Here is a 26,280-nt window from a genome sequence, read left to right on the forward strand (position 1 = left end):
TACTATACTATACGTATTTTGGATTACACATCTTTGTATTCCTATACTTGCATAATCACCAAATAAACACAAGAGGGTTCCTGAAGCAGGATTTTTATTGGCATAACATATTTACAGGTGGGTGAGTAGTATTTCTTGGTGAAACACAGGACAGAGGAGTTCTGTGTCTGTAGAAATGAATGATATGGCAGCCTTATAATGATTACTTCTTTACTATTTGAATGACATCTTCATCTTCCATTACATGATCTTTACCAACTTTTTGTGGATTGTGCTTCACAGAAGAACCCCAAACCAATGCACTGCAAACAATTTTAAAAGAAAAATAATCAATAACCAGATGCTACACTAAAAGAAGCAATACTTGTAGAAAAATTTTTAAGAGGTTTAACAACATTTACATATAGCCTGGAATATGAACGCAAGCTTGTAAGGCTCAATGGGTGCCATCTAGGGGCGCAAACTGACCTGTGCAAAGTATACTTATGAAAATGTGACTGAAGAAAAACACTGTCCGAGACCCACTGGTATAGGGCCTGCTCTGAGTTTTGTGCATTGGACAGTTGACCCATGGGGCCAAAGAAACCAAGTGAATGAGCCCGTAGAAATAGATGACAACCTGTGCTAGCCATTGAAACAGCTGGGACACATCCCAATACAACTTTTGTGTGCTTGAGGCCTAGAAATGAAAGGAATAGACACCTATAATGCCTGCGTTCACATTATGAAAGCCTCAGTTTTTTTTTTCTTCCATTCTCTGACTGGACACTGCTCATCACCTGCCAAATACAATCCCAACAGTGACACATGGTGGATGCAGCATCATGCTATGGGGGTGTTTTTCATCTGCAGGGACAGGATGACTGGTTGTAATTGAAGGAAAGATGAATGTGACCAAGTACAGAGATATCCTGGATGAAAACCTTTTCCAAAGTGCTCTGGACCTCATACTCGGGCGAAGGTTTTACCTTCCAACAAGACAATGAGCCTAAGTATACAGCTAAAATAACAAAGCAGTGGCTTCAGAACATCTCTGTGACCATTCTTGACTGTCCCAGCCAGAGCCCTGACCTAAACCGAATTGAGCAAGTCTGGAGAGACTTGAAAATGGTTTCCGCCAACATTCACCATTCAACTGAGGGAACTGGAGAGGATCTGCAAGGAGGATCCCCAAATCCAGATGTGAAAAACATGTTTCATCATTCCCAAGACTTTACTAGTTCAAAACCTACTTCTACTCAATACTGAGTAAAGGGTTGAATACTTATGACCATGTGATATTTCATTTTTTCTTGTTAAATACATTAATAATTTAATAATTGACTGCAATAAAACAAAGTAAAAAAGCAGTCAAAAATAGACATTGTGAAAACAAGTCCTGAAACATAGAATGCAAGGACCATCATGTCCAAGAAAATAATGTAATTATTGAAAAGTAAAACCTGATTCTCAAAAACAAAATACTTACTACTTAAATTCTTTGATGAGGTTTTTGTGAATTTTCATGCAGAAATCATCAACGGTTGTACGACAGTCAGGAAGCACGACTGGTGCAGTGTAATCCGGTAATTGCCCCTTTGGCTTAGTGTAGCTAATGCAAAATAGAAAAAGAGTATTATGGGACCAATAGAATGCAAGGTTTCTAGTCTAAACTGTCTACATTACAGTGGGAGAGATCCATTAACCTCTGTAAGCCAGAATTCTGGAGTAATTTCCGCCTGAAATATTGTTGTGGGTTTTAGACACTTGTCCAAAAATTAGGCATGGCCTAGCCCAGGCGCCAGAAAATCTGCCGTAAACTAGACCAACCAGTAGCTGGACAACAAATTGGGGAGAAACAAAAAAGTAAGGAGATAAATGTCATGTGACAAAGATGAAACAAGGAAAAAGGCTTACAAGAAAAAGTAATGCAAATAATCTTTATTACATGTAAAAGATATAATTTTTATATATTTTATTATTATAAAAGTGCATCTCAAAAAAAAAAAAATGCATGCCAGGTAATAGGTTCCGACAGAAAAGAAAAATATAGAAAAAAAAGCAATACAGCAAAATATAATGCAGTCACACAAAACACTGCAAGGATCAAACAGACATAAGTATGCATGTAAACGCCAGTATGGCATCAATATATAAAGTGTACATGACCCAAAAAGGTGCCGGATAACAACAATCCTAGCACACAAGGTGATATAAGTCAAAACGGCGAAGATAGCGTAAAGTGCGGAGGACAGATTACTACCTGGCGTGCAAGCCCAACACGCGTTTCAACCGCAGCAGGTCTTTGTCAAGATCCCTTGACAGACCTGCTGCGGTTGAAACGCGTGTCAGGGTTACCAGCCAGGTAATAGATGCCATACTGGCGTTTACATGCATACTTAAGTCTATTTAATCCTTGCAGTGTTTTGTGTGGCCGCGTTATATTTTGCTATATTGCCTTTTACTTTCCCTATATTTATCTTTTCTGTTTGACCCATTACCTGGCATGCATTTTTTCTTTCTGAGATGCACTTTATAATTTCACATGTAATCAAGATTATTTGCATTCCTTTTTCTTGTACGCCTTGTTCCCTCTTTGTTTTGGGTATTTCAACCAGTAGCTGGTCTAAAGCATGACTCCTTTCTATATACATGATTTATATGGCGCAGAATATCACTGTGGAGTCTAAATCCGCACTAGTCTATTCACTGACACTTTTTATACATCTCCCTCAGTAACTACCATTTTACCATCTGTGAATGTCTCAAAGAATAAAGAGTCTGAGCCCTACATAAAATCTAGCCTTCCACTTACATTCGAACTAATCGCAAGTAATCCCAGATCTTTTCTAACAGATCATCAAAGTTCCAGCGGTGATGGGCAGAGATGGGAACACAGTGCGGCACTTTGTAAATCACATCCAATTCTTCTAATGAGATCTGGTCAATCTTATTCAGTACATAGATGCAAGGGATATAGACTCTGAAAGACAGAAAAATATACAGATAACGACAACTATACATTTTGGATTCTGTGTAAGAACATACAGATATATTCAGATATTAGATACCTATTCCCTTCAACAACATCAATAAGGTCATCAGCGGTAGCATCACTGCGCAGGGTGATATCTGCATTGTGGATTTTGTACTCTGCGAGAATACTTTTCACCGTCTCCAAGTCCAACTCACTCTGCGTACACTAAAGAGGGAAAGAGGAACAATATTAGGTGGGGGGGGGCGCAATCTTATACAGATAAAAATTACCAGGTATATAGACTTCAATCAGTTCTTGATCTCTTATACAGTTCCGGTTTCAGACTTACTGCCCAGGAAACGGGATGTGTTATTTGTAGGAAAACCCTTTTTTTTAAAGGTTTATAACATATCCCTATATCATACATGCACCAGAACCTACAGTATTTTCCTATTCCGTTTTCAAATACAACATAAAAAATGAAGAACTTCTCGTATGTGCAGACATCTCGATTCCAAGTATGCACAGAGGCAAGGCCCCAGAAACCCCAGTTGTTGGCTTCTATAAAGTATGTACGTGGCGTGGTAAGTTTGGTCAAAAGTGGGACATACATTAGGTGCATATCATGAGAGTGGCTCTTGTGTGGGTGCCGTCACACTGTACACTCTTGGTTCGCTTGTAAACACACTGCAATACATGCGTTTTTGCATGTTTACCATGCTTGTGGCTGAATCTGTTTCTCATCATTTCTGGAAGTGTAAGCAGCTTTATTAGCACTTTCACAGCTGCATAATCAAGCCAAAGCATGATAAACATGCAAATATTAATGCTTGTTCAGTGCATTTAAAAACGCACCATTTGACAGCACCCTAAACACTTGGCTGCATACTACTCACCGTGGCAGTAAGATTAATGCCACCTTTGTCCTTTTTCTTGAATCCAATGTTTGGGGGTCTCTTGTTCAGTCGGATACCAAAGCCCTCCAGTTCATTTTCAATTATCTTTTTGTGTCCCAAGGGTTTCAATACATCCAAGACGATAAGGATTAAGTTGCATGTGCGGGCCACTGTAGGTGTAAAACAGCATATATTAAAGATGCTACAAAACAATAAGTTGTTACTAAAGTAATATGTATAATAAGAAATACCTATTCACCTGCAATGACTTGGCGACCTCTGCCTTTTCCATCTTTAGCTCCTTCAATGATCCCAGGAAGATCAAGCAACTGGTAGAAGGATAATAAATGCACATTATTAATAACGGCATGGGTCATCTAATGTAATGTAAAAGAGAGGATGTCTTAGTCACTCTGTGAGAACATCTGTACCTGTATTTTGGCCCCTTTGTATCGCACCACTCCAGGTACAGTGGTCAATGTGGTGAATTCATAAGCCGCCACTTCAGAATAAACACCAGCCAGGTTACTTAGAAGTGTTGACTTTCCTACAGATGGAAATCCCACAAATCCAATTCGGGCATCCCCTGTCTTTGCAACATCAAAGCCTGCAACACAGAATCTATGATTGAAGCAAACTATCGATGGTTGTGACATCTATATACAAGAGCTTAAAGGGGTTGTCCAACATTTGCATGTTATCCTCTATCACAGATAAACTAATCAGTGAGGGTATGGTTGCCCTACTGATCACAACAATCTGGAGATCTTGGGGATTATCCTGTGAATAGGAGATAAAGTGGTTGCACCAAGTTTGCAAGTTAAATTCCACCACCACTAGAAGAAGGCCACTATTACTCTTCTTGGACTATTGCCAGAAGTGCAGTCACAAATATTTCCTTGAGACTAATTCACACCACTAATTTTCATGTCCTGTTTCGTGTAAAAAAAAAACAAAAAAAAAACACAGCTATTTACATTACATACTTCAAACCCCATTAGTAGCCCAACAAGAGCAAAACTCCTGGGGTGGCTTTTGGCTTCTAATGTGAATCAACTTACATCCTAAGCTTGTGTAACTATTAGAAACCAAGTCAAACTGTTTCTTGGAAGCACAGGACACACAAGTGGTACCGATCTAATTATTATAGGACTTCATTAGCACACCTACCTTCCCCAGGACCACCACCTCCACCACCTTTTGGTGTAATGAGTTCACGTCGTAGCTTAGCTAATCGGGCTTTCAGAAGACCAAGATGATGTGCGGTGGCTTTATTTTTTTGGGTTCGGGCCATCTGTGGAGAGAACAACATTTATACTTAATGAGTAACTGGTGCTATTTGTGGCACTTCCATAGACATATAATGGAGCCACAGGACAAATGATCAACCTGCCACGTTATTGATGTGCACTAACGCTAACAGGACACGCCAAAGCAAGTCTGATTAAAATGTCAAGACATTTATTAATTACAAATTTCCAATCATAACCCCTGAGCACTATGCCGCCTTCCTGCAGCTGTAGATCTCAGTGATTGGCATTTGGACATACCAGAGATGCCCACATCACATACAGGTGCAGGACTATGGTTGGCATAAATCTGCCCCATGATGGGATGGTTGGTGGTGAATGAGAGTAATATTCCAGCTCTGCTCTCATCTACTAAGCCTGGAGCACAAGCCTTTGCCACTGTCACCCACAACTTTACCACCAGTGCAAACACATGTCAGGCCGAGGCTACAATCACAGCCCAGAAGACCGCAGCGCCCCAAGGCCGCGGTCACAATAGTCACCTCAGACTCGATTTCGGCGATCTTCGCCAGTGTCCCGCTCATGGTTGCGCCGGTTTCGCTCCCACCACAACGAGAAACCGGCGAAGCACAACCACAGACCACGACAATGCCGCGCAGGCGCAGTGAGCAAGAGGACGAACGAGACGCAAGGCTATCACGTCACGCTTTGGTACAGACTGTCTGTCCGTGCTCTCTATGGTAGGTCCTCCAGTAGCGATGAGGCAAAAGCCGGAGCGGGAATGAGGAGACCAAGACAATGTGCAACTTCATCTTTATTTAACCTTGTATTTTATTTAAAATAAAATGAAAGTATGCTAATATTTCTACCGAGGCTCTGACAAAAGGTTCCAATGAAGTAAATGTATGATATAAATTATTTCCATAACTGATGTTTATTGACGTTAAAGTGACCTATAAATGTCTAAATGCCAGTTTCTATCAAGGGTATGTCTGCAATCACATCACCCTCTTATAACATGTATACTCGTGGAAAATGTAACCCCTCGTGCCAGGGCTATTTGTCTGCAGTTTTTCAAAACCTCATACTAAGAATATTTTATATTTCTAACAATGTAACACTATGAGGCTCATTTACTAATGGTCCGTGGACCGCACTATCATCAGAATATCCGCCAATTTCCTTTGTGTGCCGCATTTAGAAGGGCTTTTTGTCACACGCAAATTTTGCCACATGGGCGCCGGCTTTCACACTACACAAATCGGGGGGAAGAGGAGGGGGGTGTCGGACGATTTAACATTCAAAATGGTGTCACAAGCCATGCACTCACATGCATCGGGAAGAAGAAGGTGAACTCTGGTGGACCACAGCGACACATGCAGGAAAATTGGACGCACAATCTTAGTGAATTGCGGCAGCTCAGAATCCATGTCGGGCAACGCACCTCGGGGATCATGACGGGACGGGTAAGTAAATATGCCCCTATGAGGACTTGTTTTTAGCAGGATAGGTTTAGTGTTTAATTCCACTGTCTTTAGGTACATATATACTGTATATCTCATTGATGAACTTTTTATTGTAGTAAAAGTTTGGCACTTACTGACAGCTGAGCTTCTACTGCAAAGGATGAGCTTTCAGGACTGAAGGAAAGTTAAAGGAAAGTTTGGCCTTGCCTTGAAAATGATATACCGCATATACTCGAGTATAAGCCGACCCAAGTATATCATAGTATATAAGGCTGGAAAAAGACGCAAGTCCATAAAGTCTAACCTTTAAGAATTACATAAATGTTTTATCCCCATAACCCGTGATATTTTTGCTCTCCAGAAAGTCATCCAGGCCTCTCTTGAACATGTACATAGAGTCCGCCATAACAACCTCCTGCGGCAGAGAGTTCCATAGTCTCACTGCCCTTAAAGAACCTTTGTCTATGGTGATGGTAAAATCGCCTCTCCTCTAGGCGCAGAGGATGCCCCCTTGTCCTGGTCACAGGCCTAGGTATAAAAAGATCTTTGGAGAGATCCTTGTACTGTCCGTTCAGGTATTTGTACATTGTAATGAGGTCTCCTCTCAGTCGTCTTTTTTCTAAACTGAATAATCCCAAATTTTGTAATCTGTCAGTGTATTCTAATCCCCCCATTCCCCTAATAATCCTGGTTGCTCTCCTCTGCACCCGTTCCAGCTCTACTATATCCTTTTTATACACTGGTGCCCAAAACTGTACACAATATTCCATGTGTGGTCTGACCAAGGATTTGTATAAGGGCAAAACTATGTCTTTATCATGAGAATCTATTCCTCTCTTGATACATCCCATAATTTTATTTGCTTTAGCAGCAGCCGCCTGGCTCTGGTCACTAAGCCGACCCAAGTATAAGCCGAGGCCCCTAATTTTACCACAAAAACCTGGGAAAACCTATTGACTCGAGTACAGGCGGTCCCCTACTTAAGAACACCCGACTTACAGACAACCCATAGTTACAGACAGACCCCTCTGCCCCATGTGACCTCTGGTGAAGCTCTCTGGATGCTTTAAAATAGTCCCAGATTGCAATAATCAGCTTAAAATTGTCTGCAATGAAGCTTTATTGATAATTCTTGGTCCTATTACAGCAAAAAAATGTGAAACTCCAATTGTCACTGGGGCAAAAAAAAAAAAAATGTCGGGAACTACAATGATAAAATATACAGTTTCGACTTACATACAAATTCAACTTAAGAACAAACCTACAGTCCCTATCTTGTATGTAACCCGGGGACTGCCTGTATAAGCCGAGGGTGGGAAATGCATTGGTCACAGACTCCCCAGTATATAGCCTGCCGGACCCTGCCCCATAGTATATAGCCAGCACCTGCCCCAGTATATAGCCAGCAGCGGGGGAAGCCAGAAAGGTGAGTTTTGATATATTTTTTTTACTCGAGTATAAGCCTAGTTTGGGTTTTCAGCACATTTTTTTTGTGCTGAAAAACTAGGCTTATACTGGAGTATATATGTATATATACATATATATAGTATATGTATGTATATATAGTAACGAAAAAGTCACACATTTCCCTGTAAAAAGAAAAATAAACTTAAAAAAAAAGCTAACTCAACTCCCAAAAAGTTAGTACTTTTAGAAGTTTATTTTTTTTTAAAACAATTATTTTTATTGTCATAGAATAAAAATAAACAGTTAATAAAATGACACTTAAAAATACTAATCATCTCACTTAGGAGGCCATTTAATGGCTGAATCAGATCCTGTGACCCCCAAAACTTCTGATCAGACGCATGACTAGAAACCAAAAGTACTGGAGCAACACAGGAGCCAGAGTCAGGTAAATATGTGTTCTATTATTTATTCTTACCCTGGCCCCCAGGTGGTTTTACATTTTCGTGAAAAAACCTCTCTAAAAGTTAACTAAAACTACATTGTCTGGCTTCTCTCACCCCTGACAATCGTGATATCTAAGCATAAATTACCACTGTAGCAGCTCCTAAGGATTACTTGGCTACCAAACAAAAGTGAGGAATTTCTTGCGCTTGACACCGAGATCATCAATAATCATAGACCAAGATGATTTAAAGGGGTTGTCTGGGCTTTGCAAAAACGAGATAACCGGGGCCTTTAAAGACAAAAAAAAGTTATGCTAATCTTCTCCGTCACTCCCGTTGTCCTCCATTGCCACCCAATAATGCCATGCTGGTTTGTTTACAGAGGCAGGGCATGCCCACCCATCCACTGATATGTGCCTGGTACAGCATTGAAGATAATGCTTTTCCAAGTCACCGGAAGATGGGAATGGCGATGCCAGGCGTGACGTGGGACAACAAGAGCAATGGAGGAGGTAAGCATCACTTTATTTTTGTTTTTACAGCTCCCCAGGCTGGTTATATAGATTTTGCTAAACCCGGACAACCCCTTTTAGGTCTGAACCTTCTATTTTGAAACATACCTGAAAAGAGAACTAATTCTGCAAAGTCCTACATGTAGGTTAGTTTTACATTCTGTCCGTTGGGATGTACACAGTGTATAGAGTAGTCTGTGCAGTTCCTTATATGTTTGGTGGTGTTCTCAATCCAGTCCTTTATAACATGGACATTTTAAAACCCTTTGTACAAATAGTAAATGCCTCCATGCACTTCTGATTGCTTTTACTATTGTATTTTGTTAATTCTGGGGAGTTAAATAAACTTGTTGTCTCTGGTGAGTAACACAGTAAGACAAACTGAAAGGTTTGCCCATGAAAGAAAATTCTCACATCTCAATACCTAGTGATGTTTACAAAATAAAGATCATTTTAACACCTTACTTTACTCAGTTTTATTGCTGTTTTAGCTCCTATCACTCCCTAGGCCTAGGCTGTTCAGTGTAAGAGTGTGGACGGGTACGAGCCAGACACTTCATGATTCCTCTAGTTCTGTGTGCTGACAATGATTATACACTCTAGGTTTAGACAGGTTCATATACACTCTTATTTACCTTCTGGACATTCTACTAGTATCTGACACTTTGAAAGAGAGATGAGACAGATGAGAGATGATGAGATGCATATTACACATGAAACTCTCCCCTCTATCACAGCCATTATATACTGTTACTGTATACTTTTATATACCCCCCCTCTCCCTTGGATAAAGATCTTATCTGACTGTAGCTTTACTTTCCTCACATGCCGGCAGGAAGTCAGTGTGTGTGCGAGCTTGTCCTGGAATGTAAGGAAGGGGGCTAGAGGCAGAGAGGAGCTCAACTCAGTGCAGTGTCAGACAGGAGGACTATACGTCTTCACCGACCCTAGACTCAGAAAATCCAGGGGCAACCAAAAATGTATACACCAGGATTAGACAGGTTGATATTATATCTGTGAAATGCTGTATTTTTTTTTGTTAATAACAGTGAATTAGAGAAAGTGTTATTTTATTATCCTGAGTACATTTAACAAACAACTAGTCTTTCGGAGTATGATCACATTTGACATTATTTGACATGTTCACTCACAAAAAATACACTTGGTGGCTTCCCGTTGACTACAATGGGAAAGTGATTTGCGGGAAATGAACCTACCCTTGTAGGTGTTTTCCCATCACCAAAAGTGCTGGAAAGAAATGTAATCACTATGATGTGGGCCCTGATGTGACATTCTCCCCTACATTATGAAGACTGGAGGAGGAGCACAGTCTAACCTTTATTTACATGAAGCAGAATATACCCAGCAGTAATTCCACAGCCATTCTGCAAACATTTTCTAGTTTGTGATTGAGGATGAGCCCATAGAAGTGAATAAGACATTTGCCAAATGTTAAAACAACGGGTAGCACATGTCCCAAATTCACATTTGTGTATGTGTTGTGTTGTGTATGCTTGAATTTTCAGCGATCATCTACATTCTGCAGATTCTAAAACCGGAGTGGAATAGTATTTTTTTTCCCCCTGTACCTGGGAATTGTATATTTTTGACATGTGAACCTGGCATATAAGTGGCCATGTGTGAATATGTGATGCACTTCTACTCTAGAACTAGTGGTTCTGTGGTGGTGTTATAGTGTATGACTTGCAGTGGGTGTATCTCTTCTTTATTTCAGATATATTGTTACCACCCAAGTTTCCCAGAAACTGATACAATGTGACTGCTGAATGATTTAGGGAGGGGGTGGATTAAATGCATATAGACATTTCTATAGAAACATGCTATGTAAGTTCAGAGGTCAAGGAGAGATGATGTTCGGAGCATACATAGGAAGATCGGGTGGATAGCCAGGCATGGTGTTGACATCGCTGACGTATGTGCTGCTGCAGCTAGCACTAGCTGACACTGGGGACTGCTTGGCTTATTAAATAACAGGGAGATTATTTTAGGGACTTTCTTCTGAGCAAGAAATGCTATTTTCCCTGGGGGACAAGTGGGGGCATTACTATTAGTGATAACAGTCTACCATGGATGCAGACTACCTTGTGTCCATAGTGAATATGCATATTTTTCCGGGAGGGGTGAGAGTGGGGGGGTCGGCATGTGCGGGGTCTCCCAGTCTGCTCACAGGGGCGGGGGGGAGTGCTCACAGGGAGGGGGGACCGGGGGGCGGACACAGATTCTCAGCCCGGGGGGGGATCAGACACAAAGAGGCTGCGGAGGATCCGGTCAGAGCTACCCCAGTGTCCGGTGCGGGGGGGCTCCGGTATCCGGTAGGGGGTCTCGGTTTCCGGGGTTGAGGATCAGATTGCACCGCGCGGCAACACACCGGGAACCTGCACCGGAGCTCCTGAAACCATCGGCCCGCGCAGCGCGCACCCGCGGAGGGCGAGGGGAGGAGCTACGCGGGTACGCGCACCCAGGTGACATCACCCCGAACCCCCGATATATTAGAGGGGACCCTGCATCGAGCCCCTTATAAAATCTTGTGCTGCTCGCCTGTAGCCAGGCCTCAGTATACCAAGTGCATCTCCAGGCATTCACTCTGCTTCCGCCCCCAAAACTCCTTTGCCCCCCCCAGACATTTACAGCCCTCCCTTTCCTGAGCCTCCAGTACACCTGAGTATTCTTCACTCCACACCCATGTTGTAGTTCTATTCAACCCATTCCTCAGAATTTAGTGATTGGTGACCCATCTGCCCTGCCCACTTGCCTTGCCAGCTAAACCATGGGAACTTTTTGTCTTTTAAAAATATAACATTTTTGAAATCTAGCCAGCACATAGTTATGGACTATGTAACACCAGTAGTTGTAGAGTTTCCCAATAAACCACTACACTGAGTATCATAGTAATATACATCCTTTACAGCTGGTGCTTAACTTATTTTTTGAGGGTTCAAAGTAAACCTCTTACCACTTCCTCTAAAGGTGCCAGCAAATTTATTGCAAAGCACTGAAGAAGGGTCTCTGGTGTACTGGGGCAGTTCACAAATATGTGCTGCTATCTCTTAAGAATTGTGTAAATGACCTTATTGCATTAGTTTTACCTTCTCCCTTAGTATCCGGCTTAAGATGGAGCGCCTGGCAGACGGCTGTGGACCATCCTGCTTCACCTATCAGGTGCGTCAACACAGCTCTGATGTTCTCAATCAACTCAACCAACAACGCAAGAGTGGTGGGCGCTTTTGTGATGTAGTCCTACGTGTTGGAGAGGATAGCTTCCCTGCCCATCGTGCCGTTTTAGCTGCCTGCAGTCAATACTTTGAGTCGGTGCTTGGAGAAACAGAGGGGCCGACTCCACGAGAGATTGAGATGCACACCATCAGTTCCAAGGTCTTTGGGGACATTTTGGACTTTGCCTACACTGCCCGCATTATTATCCGACTGGAAAGTTTTCCGGAGCTGATGACTGCTGCTAAGTTTTTGTTAATGCGTTCAGTTATTGATATTTGCCAAGAGGTCATTAAGCAGTCCAATGTCCAAATCTTGGTGCCCCCTACAAGACCAGAACTTATGCTTTTTCGACCAGGGGCATCTGACCTTGGCTTTCCATTAGACATGACTAATGGGACAGTTATGAGTGGCTCAGGTATTGCAGGGTCCTTAGGGGAAGATGAAGAAGATTCAGTTCGTCCAGGACCAGCTGTGCCAAGTCAAGCTTCTCTATTAGCCCTAGGTGGTTCATCACAAATTCTGCCATCTCAGTACCAAGTGGGAACACAAGGACTTGGAAGTAAACGAGGCCGTGGCAGGCCGAGAAAACCCAGTGTTTTAGACTCTGTACTATTTGGAGCAGTGGGTGGTTTGCGGGATGCAGGTGTACTCCCTTGTGGACTTTGTGATAAAGTCTTCACAGATCCTATAAGACTGCGCCAGCATGAGGCGCAGCATGGAGTTACCAGCCTGCAGCTAGGGTATGGAGACTTACAAGCACCTCGTATTGGAGAAAATGGGCTAACCCAAGAGGACCCAGGGACCCCTAGAAAAAGGAATCGAGCAAGAAAACAGGTAGCTTGTGATTTGTGTGGGAAGATTTTTCGAGATGTTTACCACTTGAATAGACACAAGCTGTCTCACTCTGGAGAGAAGCCATATTCCTGTCCTGTATGTGGTTTGCGGTTCAAGCGGAAAGACAGAATGTCTTACCATGTACGCTCACATGATGGTTCGGTTGGGAAGCCTTACATCTGTCAGAGCTGCGGAAAGGGATTCTCTAGGTGAGTTTTGCCAACATGGTCTTCAGAATATGTTCAAATTTCAACTCATGCCTTCATAAAAGATTGACTGTGTCTTTTGATAAATAGGGAACATACATTAATCCAATATTTTATCTAGTTTTTATTTATAGAGCTACATGAATTGTTATTACACATTTGAAAAGGGGTCTACATACCGTACATTGCATAAAAACAAGCACAAATAAGTTTAAAGACACAAAACTAGACTGAACATTTCAACCGAGTTTGACACCCACAACTGACCCCATCTCCCACGACCTTGACATCCCGCCACTGCTCTTGGTAATCGCATTTCATGAATGCACACTATTGTTTTACTACTTGTTAGAATAAGTATTTTGTATGCAACTGGTCTATTTCTATGTAGCTACATCTGAAATACCTTAAAATTGATGCAACATGGTGTAAAGCAGTGTTGCCTTTAGCATGGCTACTAACCACTGTGGTTTTAACATTGTTGTAGCTACTAGTTGGACCTTTTATCAGAGACATTTTTAGTGTGTCACCCCCAAACTCCAGCTGCACAACATTTGTTATATTGTCTCATTACAAAAACATTTAGGGCGCGTTCATAACGAGATGCTAGAGCACGGGGTGGTGCTCGAGCTGAACGCATATGCATTTCCCGAGAAATGCATGCAATCGCGTGCATTTCCCGGGAAACGGATATGCGATCAGCTCGAGCCCCACCCCCTGTGCGCTAGCGTCACGTTATGAACGCGACATGTGCAGGTAGGCTATGGCTGCATTTACAGGCTGCATTTACATCTGTTTCTGTAATGGTGATGCCACACTTGGCGCTTTGAACACGTTTTTGGCCCGTTTTTAAGCAGTCGGTTAAAAAACGCATGCGTTTTTTTGAAAACGCATATGTTTTTGACCAGTTTGAATTAAGCACTGTTTAAAACGGGGCAAAAACGTGTTCAAAACGCCACATGTGGCATCACCCTAAGTGCTAAGTTAACGTAACATCTGTATTTCCTGTGAAACACATACGATTGGTTACCACCCCGCCCCAAGGTGTTTGTTTTACGTAGCAACGCTAGCACCCGAGGCCCACCAATTGCATATGAGTTTCTATGGAAACGCATTCAACCAGCACCCGATGTTTTAATGTAAGACACTGAGTGCTGGTTAGCGATTGGGCCAAGGCCCGACCCCCGAGTGCTAACGTTACGTTTATGAACACAACGCTGGTGCCCTGACACTGCGGTTACACATTCCGCTAGCGTTCCGTTTCCTAATGCAATTCTAGTGCACAGGGACGGGGCCAGGGCCAATCGCATAGCGTTTCCAGTGAAACGCATGCGATTGGTAACCAGCACCCGGTGACTCGCATTTAAACGATACAAGGCACTGCGTACTGGTTAACATTTCACTGAAAACGCAAATACGATCCCCGTGCACTAGTGCAAATACGATCCCCGTGCACTAGTGTTGCGTTAGGTACCACAACGCTAGCGGTATGTGTGACTGCAGCCTAAGGCCGGCGTCACATGTGGCATTTTGAACCCCTTTTTGGGCGTTTTTTTAAGCAGTCCGTTAAAAAACATATGCGTTTTTTGAAAACGCATCCGCTTTTGACCGGTTTTAGCAATCATCTTAATTAAAATGGGTCAAAAATGGATGCGTTTTCAAAAAACGCACACGTTTTTCAAAAATGCATGCGTTTTTTAATGGACTTCTTAAAAACGGACCAAAAAAGGGGGCTCAAAACGCCACGTGTGCTGTCGGCCTAAGTCATTAGGGAAGTGGTCTTATATTAGCCAGTTTGTATAGTGCCAGGTGATTTTCTTAAAGGGGTGGTTTTAGTTCCTATCTCATTTTTCCAATGCTGTAACGGTACAGTAACAGGTGGAAAGGAAACCACTATGCCACAAAATTCAATACCAGGTTCCTATGAACAAGATCACTGTATTAGTAGCACTAGCTTTCTTCCAAACTGCACAAATACAATGCAATGTATCCAGATGATATAAGTACATGGCTGTAAAGCATGTAAATATCTGAAGGAAAAGCTGTGATGAAGGAGAATTGTCAGAAATCGAGTAGCTAGGTAGAAGGTGGTAGTTTAAAGTATTGGAAACTAACTTTAACATGGCTTAATAACCAAATAATACTGACTTCCTGTTACCCTTGAAATGCTGGATTGCTTTTGAAAATATGTGTGGGATGATGTTTTCAATGTAATAGCTGCATCATAATAAGATGTATGTGATACCAGGGGTATGAGATTGTTATAAGCTAAGATAATTTAATTGTAACTTCAGCTATATGCATATTTGCCAGCACTTGTAATGGAAGTAGTATGCATTCTAAGCACTGTCTATGCCCCCCCCCCTATTTTCATTTGCCCATGGGACGCCATCTCAGAATGTGTGCACTAAGGGCCCCCCACCCAAATGGAGGCTTGCCTCACTGATTGGACAGAATGAGCTAGGGAACGGTGCCAGTAGAACTACAAAGACACACTCCCACCCCCACCCCACAACGAAAATGTGCTCTATAACCTCCTCCGTGCAAAGGACAGAGGAACACAGAAAGATAGGGGAGGGTGTTACTGACTGAGCATGTGTGGGAGGATGAAGAGAGAGGCAGCGGAGAAATACCCATGCACATAGCTTTGTGCAGATAAGAATAATAATCTTTATATAGCACCAACATGTACCATAGCGCTTCAGATCAAATCATAGAATATTGGAAAGACACATCTTTATAAGGGATTTTTAAAAGTCTAGGATATTACTTTAACACATTATGTGACATGTTAACATATCCTTATGGGCTTTATCTCTTTAATATCAGGATTACCAGGGTTGCATTACTAGGTTCAACTAGTTTCAATGAATAGCATGTTTATCCACAACGAACTTTCAACACACGGCTGCCATGTTATACTGAAGGACAGAGTGGTGGTCAATTATTAACTTCATGTAAAGCTGGAATTTGCGGTAACCAGCTCTATTATTAGTCCGTGGCGAGGGCTACAACTCATAGTATCAATCCAGCAATAGTATTCATATTCAAACCATTAAGTCAATTAAATGTATATACTGTAAATGCTTTCTGAGACTGGCCCCCTTATACAATAGCTCCTCTCTGCTTACTGAGCGAATGCACAGAACCTGTAAACAAGACCCTATATCTTTGTATTATGGGGCTGTAGTCACACTGTTAGCTACTGTACAGTGCTTTCTTACAGCAACTAATTTTGTGTACCTAGAAGGCTTAAAGGGCTAGTCCAGTTTTAACAGATAAATGTTATTGTTTGTATAGTGAAATGTTTATACAATTTTTCAATATACTTTCTAGATCAATTTCTATATCTATACAAAAATATATCCAGATAAGAAAATGTATTTGCTGAAACTGGAAAACCCCTTTAAATGGAAGGACAGACATGTATGCGTTGCCCCTGATTGAGCAAGCACTGCAGAGAAAGTTTACAGGATACCCCCTATTGCTGGATCCAATTTGTCATTCCCGTCCTTAACACTTGTGTGATATCTCTTCAGCCTTTGTTAAGATTATCAATATTTGGAGTGAAATCAAATCATATAAATTAATCTTTTGTGGCCACAGGGACAGTATTGTATCTGCTATGTACAGCAGCCTTACTGACCATACTGAGTATCTGCCAAATCCCTCACCAAGATCACCTATAGCCGAGGGGAATATGTGCACATCTGCAATATTAGTACAGTAATGTTTGATGTTAATAAAGGTTGGAGAGGTCCATCAGGCCAGTGGGATATGGGATGTTTAACCTGATTTGCACAACACTGTAAACTTTCTTGCCTGGGTTTATTTGATTGGTGGCTACACAGCTATACATAAGCTCCATATCCAGAGCCACTATTGGTTTGGTGGAGAAAAGAGGCCTCATAGATTCCTTATATCACATATTGCATTGTGATAAATGTTGTAACTTTCTTTTGTGACGCATATATTCTTGTATCTTACTACACTATTGTCATCTTTTGGGGTAATCCTTAAAGTGACCACTTTTGGACATTGGCTCCATAGTAAGGTCCCTCATAAAGCCCCAACTATTTGCAGTAGAATTTGAAGTAAAATGTGAATCCATTGTGTTATCCACAGAGAATATACCATATATACTTGAGTAAAATCAAAGCTCTGCTTAAACTCAAATAACAAAAAAAAAGGTCAATACTCACCTTTCCAAAGCCCCCTGCAGGTCTTCTCTTCGAGCTGCCACACACTCTGGTGTTAGTGGTGACAGACCTGCCACTGCCGGACGGATTGAAGAGAAGACCTGTAGGGGAGTTATGACTTTCTTTATGAGTTGGGAAAACTGGTGCTGACTGATACTGGGGGAAGGCTAGCTGGCTGACTATATACTCGGGCAGAGCGCTGGCTATATAATCGGGCTGGCTATATAATAGAGCAAGGGGCTGGCTATATACTGGAGCAGGGGGCTGCAGGCTAAATACTGGGGCCAGGGGCTTCTGGCTAAATACTGGGGCCAGGGGCTTCTGGCTAAATACTGAGGCCAGGTGCTGCTGGCTAAATACTGGGGCCAAAGGGAAGGAGGCTGCTTAAAAACTAGGGGCAGGAGACTGACTTAATACTGGGGCCAGGGGCAGGAGGCTGGCTATATACTGGGTTGCGGCTGTTACCAATGGATTTCCCACCCTAGGTTTCTACTTGAGTCAATAGTTTTTTGTGTAGGAGCCTCGGCTTATACTCTAGTATATGCGGTAGTAATAATTGTATACCATACATTTTGCTCTTCTGACATTAAAATGTGTTTGATATATTTTTCTCTACAGGCCAGACCATCTGAACGGACATATAAAGCAAGTTCATACATCAGAGAGACCCCACAAGTGTGAGGTATGGTGAGTGGAAGGATGCTAGTGCTTACACTAGTGAAATATTGATGTTGATTTACCCTATTACTTCAGTCTCCAGCTCCACTTTGCAATAACTGTTCTTTTAGCTAACTTTATTCCATTAATGTCACAACTGGGAATGTCCAGTCACAATAAGTTATCCAAGCCTATCTTGCCGATCATTGGGTTCTAAGTATCAGGAAAATGTGAGTACTTTGTGCCCCAAATACACATCGGATTTGCTGCTCTATTCATCTCTATTCCTGACAAGTTTCTGCTGAAAACCAAGTTTCCAGATGGCAGACCATAGCCAATGTAAAGAAACCCCTAAAATACTTATGTATAGTAAAATTCTAATTGTACCTTTAGGATTGCTCTATATTTGGCTAAGATATGTCACTAGCCTTTTAACTACACGTGCAAAGCTTTTATGTGTTTAAATAAGACTCTTATTCTATGAGCACTTTATAAAAGATGTTAAACACTATTAAAGGCTATAAGTGTATTGATCTAGGCTACTTTTTTCATTTATATGTCAAATGGAGTTCAAAAAAGAGTTGCTGCATAATTTATTGAGCTGCATACATTTGATCTATTATAGATCCAGCAATACAAGTAGCTATTCTTGCCAAGTTCAGGGTACATGTAAAAGGCACTGTTCACACTTCTGTTTGGACATATCTTGTTAGGATGATACCCTACCTGTCACCATAGAGGGTGTACTGAAATTCCCATGTAGTTTACTTGAAATCAGAAAAATCTAGCATCCAAAGTAAAAAAAAAAAAAAGATCCATTTATATGCTATTACTAGACTCAATGGGGCACATTTACTTACCCGGCCCATTCGCGATCCAGCGGCGCGTTCTCTGCACAGGATTCGGGTCCGGCTGGGATTTAAGATGGTAGTTCCTCCGCCGTCCACCAGGTGGCGCTGCAGCGCCGAAAATAATCTTAACGCCCCGGAATGCACCATCCCATAGAAGGTGAAGGTGAGCGCTCCCCAAGCGACACATTTTCGGTTTTTAAATGCGGCGGTTTTTCCGAATACGTCGGGTTTTCGTTCGGCCACGCCCCCCCGATTTCTGTCGCGCGCATGCCGGCCCCGATGCGCCACAATCCGATCGCGTGCGCCAAAAACCCGGGGCAATTCATGTACAAGCGGCGCAAATCGGAAATATTCGGGTAACACGTCGGGAAAACGCGAATCGGGCCCTTAGTAAATGACCCCCAATGGGTCACATTTCCTTACCCGTCCGACAAAGTTCCCCCTGAAAGTGCATTGTCTGACGATAATGCACTCTGCCACGATTCACTAAGATTGTCCCCCTGAGATCCTGCATGTGTCACTTCCCCGCTCAGGTCTGCCGGAGTTCACCTTCTTCTTCATGGTGCATGTAAGAGCATTGTCTTGCGACACAATTTGAAAGTTAAATCCGGCACTCACTCTGAATCAGTGGGACCCCCCGATTTCTGTCGCATGAAAGCCAGCGCATCGGTGCCAAAAGCCGATCGCGTGCAACCCAATCCCAGCACAGACACCTGTTTAATACCTGTGAAAGCTATGCAATCCCTGAAAACGGTGCACAGTCCGACGAAAGTGCGATCCACGACCCTTAGTAAATAAGCCCCAATAAGTCTGAAATGCATTAGCAGTGTGCCTTTCCTGTTTCAGATTTCACTGTTGATGAATAAAGCCTGGACTATTTTTCCCTCCTTCAGATGCTGCTTATTATTGTTGTCTTCCAGCTTCAGACCATCTATGCAATCTTTAGCAGATTGTGGCATTTGTTTTTTAGTACACGGAGACATGTATCCTGCTTATGTGGTTGTAGTCTAAACCAAGTGTGGACATTGTAAGATGATCTGCAGGACTAGCAAGTTCTTGTTGCAGGGCTGATGTGCCTAAAGGGAGTTTTGCAATGATAAAATTGCCATTAAGTAATCCTTAATGGCTCTAAACCAGACTGTTGTGGTGTGTTTTCTCCTAAATTTGTCATCCCTGTTACAGACATGTAATGCCTCCTTTGCCACACGGGACCGGCTGCGTTCACACTTGGCATGTCACGAGGATAAAGTTCCATGTCAGGTGTGTGGGAAATACTTAAGAGCTGCTTATATGGCTGACCATCTGAAAAAACACAGTGAAGGACCAAGCAACTTCTGCACCATCTGTAACCGAGGTAACTAGATTGGTACAACTATTGTAAGCCGTATTTCATGCATGGAATTATCTTATTATTATGTGTCTACCTTTTACTGTTCTGTGGTATAACAGTTAATGAAGATCCATATAATAAAGCAGAAAGACCTCACAATAAAACTGGCACAAATATAGAAAATAGAAATCTATTAGGGCTCATTCACGCAGCCGCTATGGGGCCATGATCTCATCATATGATTTGCGACCAGATCACAGCCCCCATAGATTTTTATGGCTTCCGGTGGCGGTGCGGTAAGCAAACAGTGTCTCACTGCACCACCAACGAGTTGCGGCCACTCATCTGCTTGTGGGGGTAGGAAGGGTGAAGAGCGCTAACCCCTATTACCTCCTCCTCCCTACCTGGGATCCGGTCCGGGCGAACATAGAGCCGTGGGAATGAGCCCTTAGCCCTACCCTTCCAGTGTTATTAGGTTTCATACCAAGGACCTTGTAGAGAATTGTTTATTAATCATATTTATTATATGAAGTGTGTATGGATCACATAGCATATAAATCACTTCAGAACCCAGAAGAGTCTGGAGCACGGGCAATAACACTAGCAGTGTATAAAGTAAAGGCTAGTGCTGGTATATACAATCCCAAGAGTAAAACTGAAACTATGAGTAATGTTTCAAACATTTACCGGAAATAATTAATATATAGAGTCTGAATGAAACTGCTATTAGACGCAAATAAAGTTATTCTAGACATACAAGATGTACAGGTGATCAGATGTAAGCTGGATGACATCTGAAGGCAGAGGCAGCTGGTCCAGAACCGTGGTGAACAGAACCACATGATAAAAACCTTTCACACCAGGATGTAGATACAGCAGTGTTATGTACAGTATAGAGATACCTCCAGTTACCTGTTACTTACACCTGGATGTAGATACAGCAGTGTTATGTACAGTATAGAGATACCTCCGATTACCTGTTACTTACACCTGGATGTAGATACAGCGATGTTATGTACAGTATAGAGATACCTCCAGTACCTGTTACTTACACCTGGATGTAGATACAGCAGTGTTATGTACAGTATAGAGATACCTCCAGTTACCTGTTACTTACACCTGGATGTAGATACAGCAGTGTTATGTACAGTATAGAGATACCTCCAGTTACCTGTTACTTACACCTGGATGTAGATACAGCAGTGTTATGTACAGTATAGAGATACCTCCTGTTACTTACACCAGGATGTAGATACAGCAGTGTTATGTACAGTATAGAGATACCTCCAGTACCTGTTACTTACACCAGGATGTAGATACAGCAGTGTTATGTACAGTATAGAGATACCTCCAGTACCTGTTACTTACACCTGGATGTAGATACAGCAGTGTTATGTACAGTATAGAGATACCTCCAGTTACCTGTTACTTACACCTGGATGTAGATACAGCAGTGTTATGTACAGTATAGAGATACCTCCAGTTACCTGTTACTTTCACCAGGATGTAGATACAGCAGTGTTATGTACAGTATAGAGATACCTCCGGTTACCTGTTACTTACACCAGGATGTAGATACAGCAGTGTTATGTACAGTATAGAGATACCTCCAGTACCTGTTACTTACACCAGGATGTAGATACAGCAGTGTTATGTACAGTATAGAGATACCTCCGGTTACCTGTTACTTACACCTGGATGTAGATACAGCAGTGTTATGTACAGTATAGAGATACCTCCAGTACCTGTTACTTACACCTGGATGTAGATACAGCAGTGTTATGTACAGTATAGAGATACCTCTGATTACCTGCTCATCACACCAGGATGTAGATACAGCAGTGTTATGTACAGTATAGAGATACCTCCAGTACCTGTTACTTACACCTGGATGTAGATACAGCAGTGTTATGTACAGTATAGAGATACCTCCAGTTACCTGTTACTTACACCTGGATGTAGATACAGCAGTGTTATGTACAGTATAGAGATACCTCCAGTACCTGTTACTTACACCTGGATGTAGATACAGCAGTGTTATGTACAGTATAGAGATACCTCCGGTTACCTGTTACTTACACCTGGATGTAGATACAGCAGTGTTATGTACAGTATAGAGATACCTCCAGTTACCTGTTACTTACACCTGGATGTAGATACAGCAGTGTTATGTACAGTATAGAGATACCTCCGGTTACCTGTTACTTACACCAGGATGTAGATACAGCAGTGTTATGTACAGTATAGAGATACCTCCAGTTACCTGTTACTTACACCAGGATGTAGATACAGCAGTGTTATGTACAGTATAGAGATACCTCCGGTTACCTGTTACTTACACCAGGATGTAGATACAGCAGTGTTATGTACAGTATAGAGATACCTCCAGTTACCTGTTACTTACACCTGGATGTAGATACAGCAGTGTTATGTACAGTATAGAGATACCTCCAGTTACCTGTTACTTACACCTGGATGTAGATACAGCAGTGTTATGTACAGTATAGAGATACCTCTGATTACCTGCTCATCACACCAGGATGTAGATACAGCAGTGTTATGTACAGTATAGAGATACCTCCGGTTACCTGTTACTTACACCTGGATGTAGATACAGCAGTGTTATGTACAGTATAGAGATACCTCCGGTTACCTGTTACTTACACCCGGATGTAGATACAGCAGTGTTATGTACAGTATAGAGATACCTCTGATTACCTGTTACTTACACCAGGATGTAGATACAGCAGTGTTATGTACAGTATAGAGATACCTCCAGTACCTGTTACTTACACCAGGATGTAGATACAGCAGTGTTATGTACAGTATAGAGATACCTCCAGTTACCTGTTACTTACACCTGGATGTAGATACAGCAGTGTTATGTACAGTATAGAGATACCTCCAGTTACCTGTTACTTACACCTGGATGTAGATACAGCAGTGTTATGTACAGTATAGAGATACCTCCAGTACCTGTTACTTACACCTGGATGTAGATACAGCAGTGTTATGTACAGTATAGAGATACCTCCGGTTACCTGTTACTTACACCTGGATGTAGATACAGCAGTGTTATGTACAGTATAGAGATACCTCCGGTTACCTGTTACTTACACCAGGATGTAGATACAGCAGTGTTATGTACAGTATAGAGATACCTCTGATTACCTGCTCATCACACCAGGATGTAGATACAGCAGTGTTATGTACAGTATAGAAATACCTCCAGTACCTGTTACTTACACCAGGATGTAGATACAGCAGTGTTATGTACAGTATAGAGATACCTCCAGTTACCTGTTACTTACACCTGGATGTAGATACAGCAGTGTTATGTACAGTATAGAGATACCTCTGATTACCTGCTCATCACACCAGGATGTAGATACAGCAGTGTTATGTACAGTATAGAGATACCTCCGGTTACCTGTTACTTACACCTGGATGTAGATACAGCAGTGTTATGTACAGTATAGAGATACCTCCGGTTACCTGTTACTTACACCCGGATGTAGATACAGCAGTGTTATGTACAGTATAGAGATACCTCTGATTACCTGTTACTTACACCAGGATGTAGATACAGCAGTGTTATGTACAGTATAGAGATACCTCCAGTACCTGTTACTTACACCAGGATGTAGATACAGCAGTGTTATGTACAGTATAGAGATACCTCCAGTTACCTGTTACTTACACCTGGATGTAGATACAGCAGTGTTATGTACAGTATAGAGATACCTCCAGTTACCTGTTACTTACACCTGGATGTAGATACAGCAGTGTTATGTACAGTATAGAGATACCTCCAGTTACCTGTTACTTACACCTGGATGTAGATACAGCAGTGTTATGTACAGTATAGAGATACCTCCAGTACCTGTTACTTACACCTGGATGTAGATACAGCAGTGTTATGTACAGTATAGAGATACCTCCGGTTACCTGTTACTTACACCTGGATGTAGATACAGCAGTGTTATGTACAGTATAGAGATACCTCCGGTTACCTGTTACTTACACCAGGATGTAGATACAGCAGTGTTATGTACAGTATAGAGATACCTCTGATTACCTGCTCATCACACCAGGATGTAGATACAGCAGTGTTATGTACAGTATAGAAATACCTCCAGTACCTGTTACTTACACCAGGATGTAGATACAGCAGTGTTATGTACAGTATAGAGATACCTCTGATTACCTGCTCATCACACCAGGATGTAGATACAGCAGTGTTATGTACAGTATAGAGATACCTCCAGTACCTGTTACTTACACCTGGATGTAGATACAGCAGTGTTATGTACAGTATAGAGATACCTCCAGTTACCTGTTACTTACACCTGGATGTAGATACAGCAGTGTTATGTACAGTATAGAGATACCTCCGGTTACCTGTTACTTACACCAGGATGTAGATACAGCAGTGTTATGTACAGTATAGAGATACCTCCAGTACCTGTTACTTACACCTGGATGTAGATACAGCAGTGTTATGTACAGTATAGAGATCCCTCCAGTTACCTGTTACTTACACCTGGATGTAGATACAGCAGTGTTATGTACAGTATAGAGATACCTCCAGTACCTGTTACTTACACCTGGATGTAGATACAGCAGTGTTATGTACAGTATAGAGATACCTCCAGTTACCTGTTACTTACACCTGGATGTAGATACAGCAGTGTTATGTACAGTATAGAGATACCTCCAGTACCTGTTACTTACACCAGGATGTAGATACAGCAGTGTTATGTACAGTATAGAGATACCTCCGGTTACCTGTTACTTACACCAGGATGTAGATACAGCAGTGTTATGTACAGTATAGAGATACCTCCAGTACCTGTTACTTACACCTGGATGTAGATACAGCAGTGTTATGTACAGTATAGAGATACCTCCAGTTACCTGTTACTTACACCAGGATGTAGATACAGCAGTGTTATGTACAGTATAGAGATACCTCCGGTTACCTGTTACTTACACCAGGATGTAGATACAGCAGTGTTATGTACAGTATAGAGATACCTCTGATTACCTGCTCATCACACCAGGATGTAGATACAGCAGTGTTATGTACAGTATAGAGATACCTCCAGTACCTGTTACTTACACCTGGATGTAGATACAGCAGTGTTATGTACAGTATAGAGATACCTCCGGTTACCTGTTACTTACACCAGGATGTAGATACAGCAGTGTTATGTACAGTATAGAGATACCTCCGGTTACCTGTTACTTACACCCGGATGTAGATACAGCAGTGTAAGGGCACATTCACATGGCCGTCTGCGGGGACGTACATGCGGCCGCAAATTTGAGGCCGCATGTACGTCCCCATAGACGGCAATAGCGGCGCAGCGCAGATGCGGTGCCACACATGTGTGGCACCGATCCGGCCCGCACACCGCAAAAAGATAGAGCATGCTCTATCTTTTGGCGTGTGTGCGGCCGTGCGCCGCTATTCTCTATGGAGGGAGGAGGGGTCACCTCCTCCTCCTCTCCAGCACATGGCGGTATGCCCGCACGGCGGGCATACCGCTGTGTGAATGTACCCTTATGTACAGTATAGAGATACCTCCAGTACCTGTTACTTACACCAGGATGTAGATACAGCAGTGTTATGTACAGTATAGAGATACCTCTGATTACCTGCTCATCACACCAGGATGTAGATACAGCAGTGTTATGTACAGTATAGAGATACCTCCAGTACCTGTTACTTACACCTGGATGTAGATACAGCAGTGTTATGTACAGTATAGAGATACCTCCAGTTACCTGTTACTTACACCTGGATGTAGATACAGCAGTGTTATGTACAGTATAGAGATACCTCCAGTTACCTGTTACTTACACCTGGATGTAGATACAGCAGTGTTATGTACAGTATAGAGATACCTCCAGTACCTGTTACTTACACCTGGATGTAGATACAGCAGTGTTATGTACAGTATAGAGATACCTCCGGTTACCTGTTACTTACACCTGGATGTAGATACAGCAGTGTTATGTACAGTATAGAGA

General features: G+C 42.2%; 2 protein-coding genes across 5 annotated transcripts in view; one reads left to right on the top strand and one right to left on the bottom strand.

Annotated features, from left to right (window-relative positions):
* Positions 1–77: 77 nt before the first annotated feature.
* DRG1 (developmentally regulated GTP binding protein 1) lies at positions 78–5,779 on the bottom strand. The gene is made up of 9 exons (XM_072145909.1): positions 5,645–5,779; positions 5,023–5,146; positions 4,284–4,459; positions 4,112–4,181; positions 3,853–4,022; positions 3,051–3,181; positions 2,795–2,962; positions 1,469–1,591; positions 78–302 (listed from the first exon to the last, which is right to left on the bottom strand). Exons 1-9 carry the CDS (start codon positions 5,684–5,686, stop codon positions 203–205), a joined length of 1,104 nt encoding a protein of 367 aa, XP_072002010.1. The 5' UTR covers positions 5,687–5,779; the 3' UTR covers positions 78–202.
* A 5,037-nt stretch (positions 5,780–10,816) lies between these two features.
* Positions 10,817–26,280, top strand: part of PATZ1 (POZ/BTB and AT hook containing zinc finger 1) — a 28,644-nt gene continuing 13,180 nt past the window's right edge. For 2 of the 4 annotated variants that reach the window (XM_072145918.1, XM_072145946.1), the window contains exons 1-4: positions 10,817–10,866; positions 12,053–13,210; positions 18,025–18,088; positions 20,097–20,268. In XM_072145918.1, the coding sequence (XP_072002019.1) occupies positions 10,847–10,866; positions 12,053–13,210; positions 18,025–18,088; positions 20,097–20,268 (1,414 nt within the window). In that variant the 5' untranslated portion in view covers positions 10,817–10,846. Of the gene's footprint in view, positions 10,867–11,266; positions 11,417–12,052; positions 13,211–18,024; positions 18,089–20,096; positions 20,269–26,280 lie in introns of those variants that run through there. The other 2 variants (XM_072145926.1, XM_072145934.1) reach the window with 2 other exon arrangements.

The sequence above is a fragment of the Engystomops pustulosus genome, chromosome 1, assembly GCF_040894005.1.
Source record: "Engystomops pustulosus chromosome 1, aEngPut4.maternal, whole genome shotgun sequence".
In the NCBI taxonomy this organism is placed as follows: domain Eukaryota; kingdom Metazoa; phylum Chordata; class Amphibia; order Anura; family Leptodactylidae; genus Engystomops; species Engystomops pustulosus.

What these genes read in the sequence shown, in the direction of transcription:
- DRG1 (XM_072145909.1), bottom strand. Translation starts at nt 5,686, where the DNA reads ATGAGCGGGACACTGGCGAAGATCGCCGAAATCGAGTCTGAG. An exon ending in AGGTGGTGGTCCTGGGGAAG is followed by an intron (nt 4,460 to 5,022) that starts GTAGGTGTGCTA and finishes TCTGTGTTGCAG; the next exon opens with GCTTTGATGTTGCAAAGACA. An exon ending in TACTTGCGATTAGTTCGAAT is followed by an intron (nt 1,592 to 2,794) that starts GTAAGTGGAAGG and finishes ATTTTGCATTAG; the next exon opens with CTACACTAAGCCAAAGGGGC.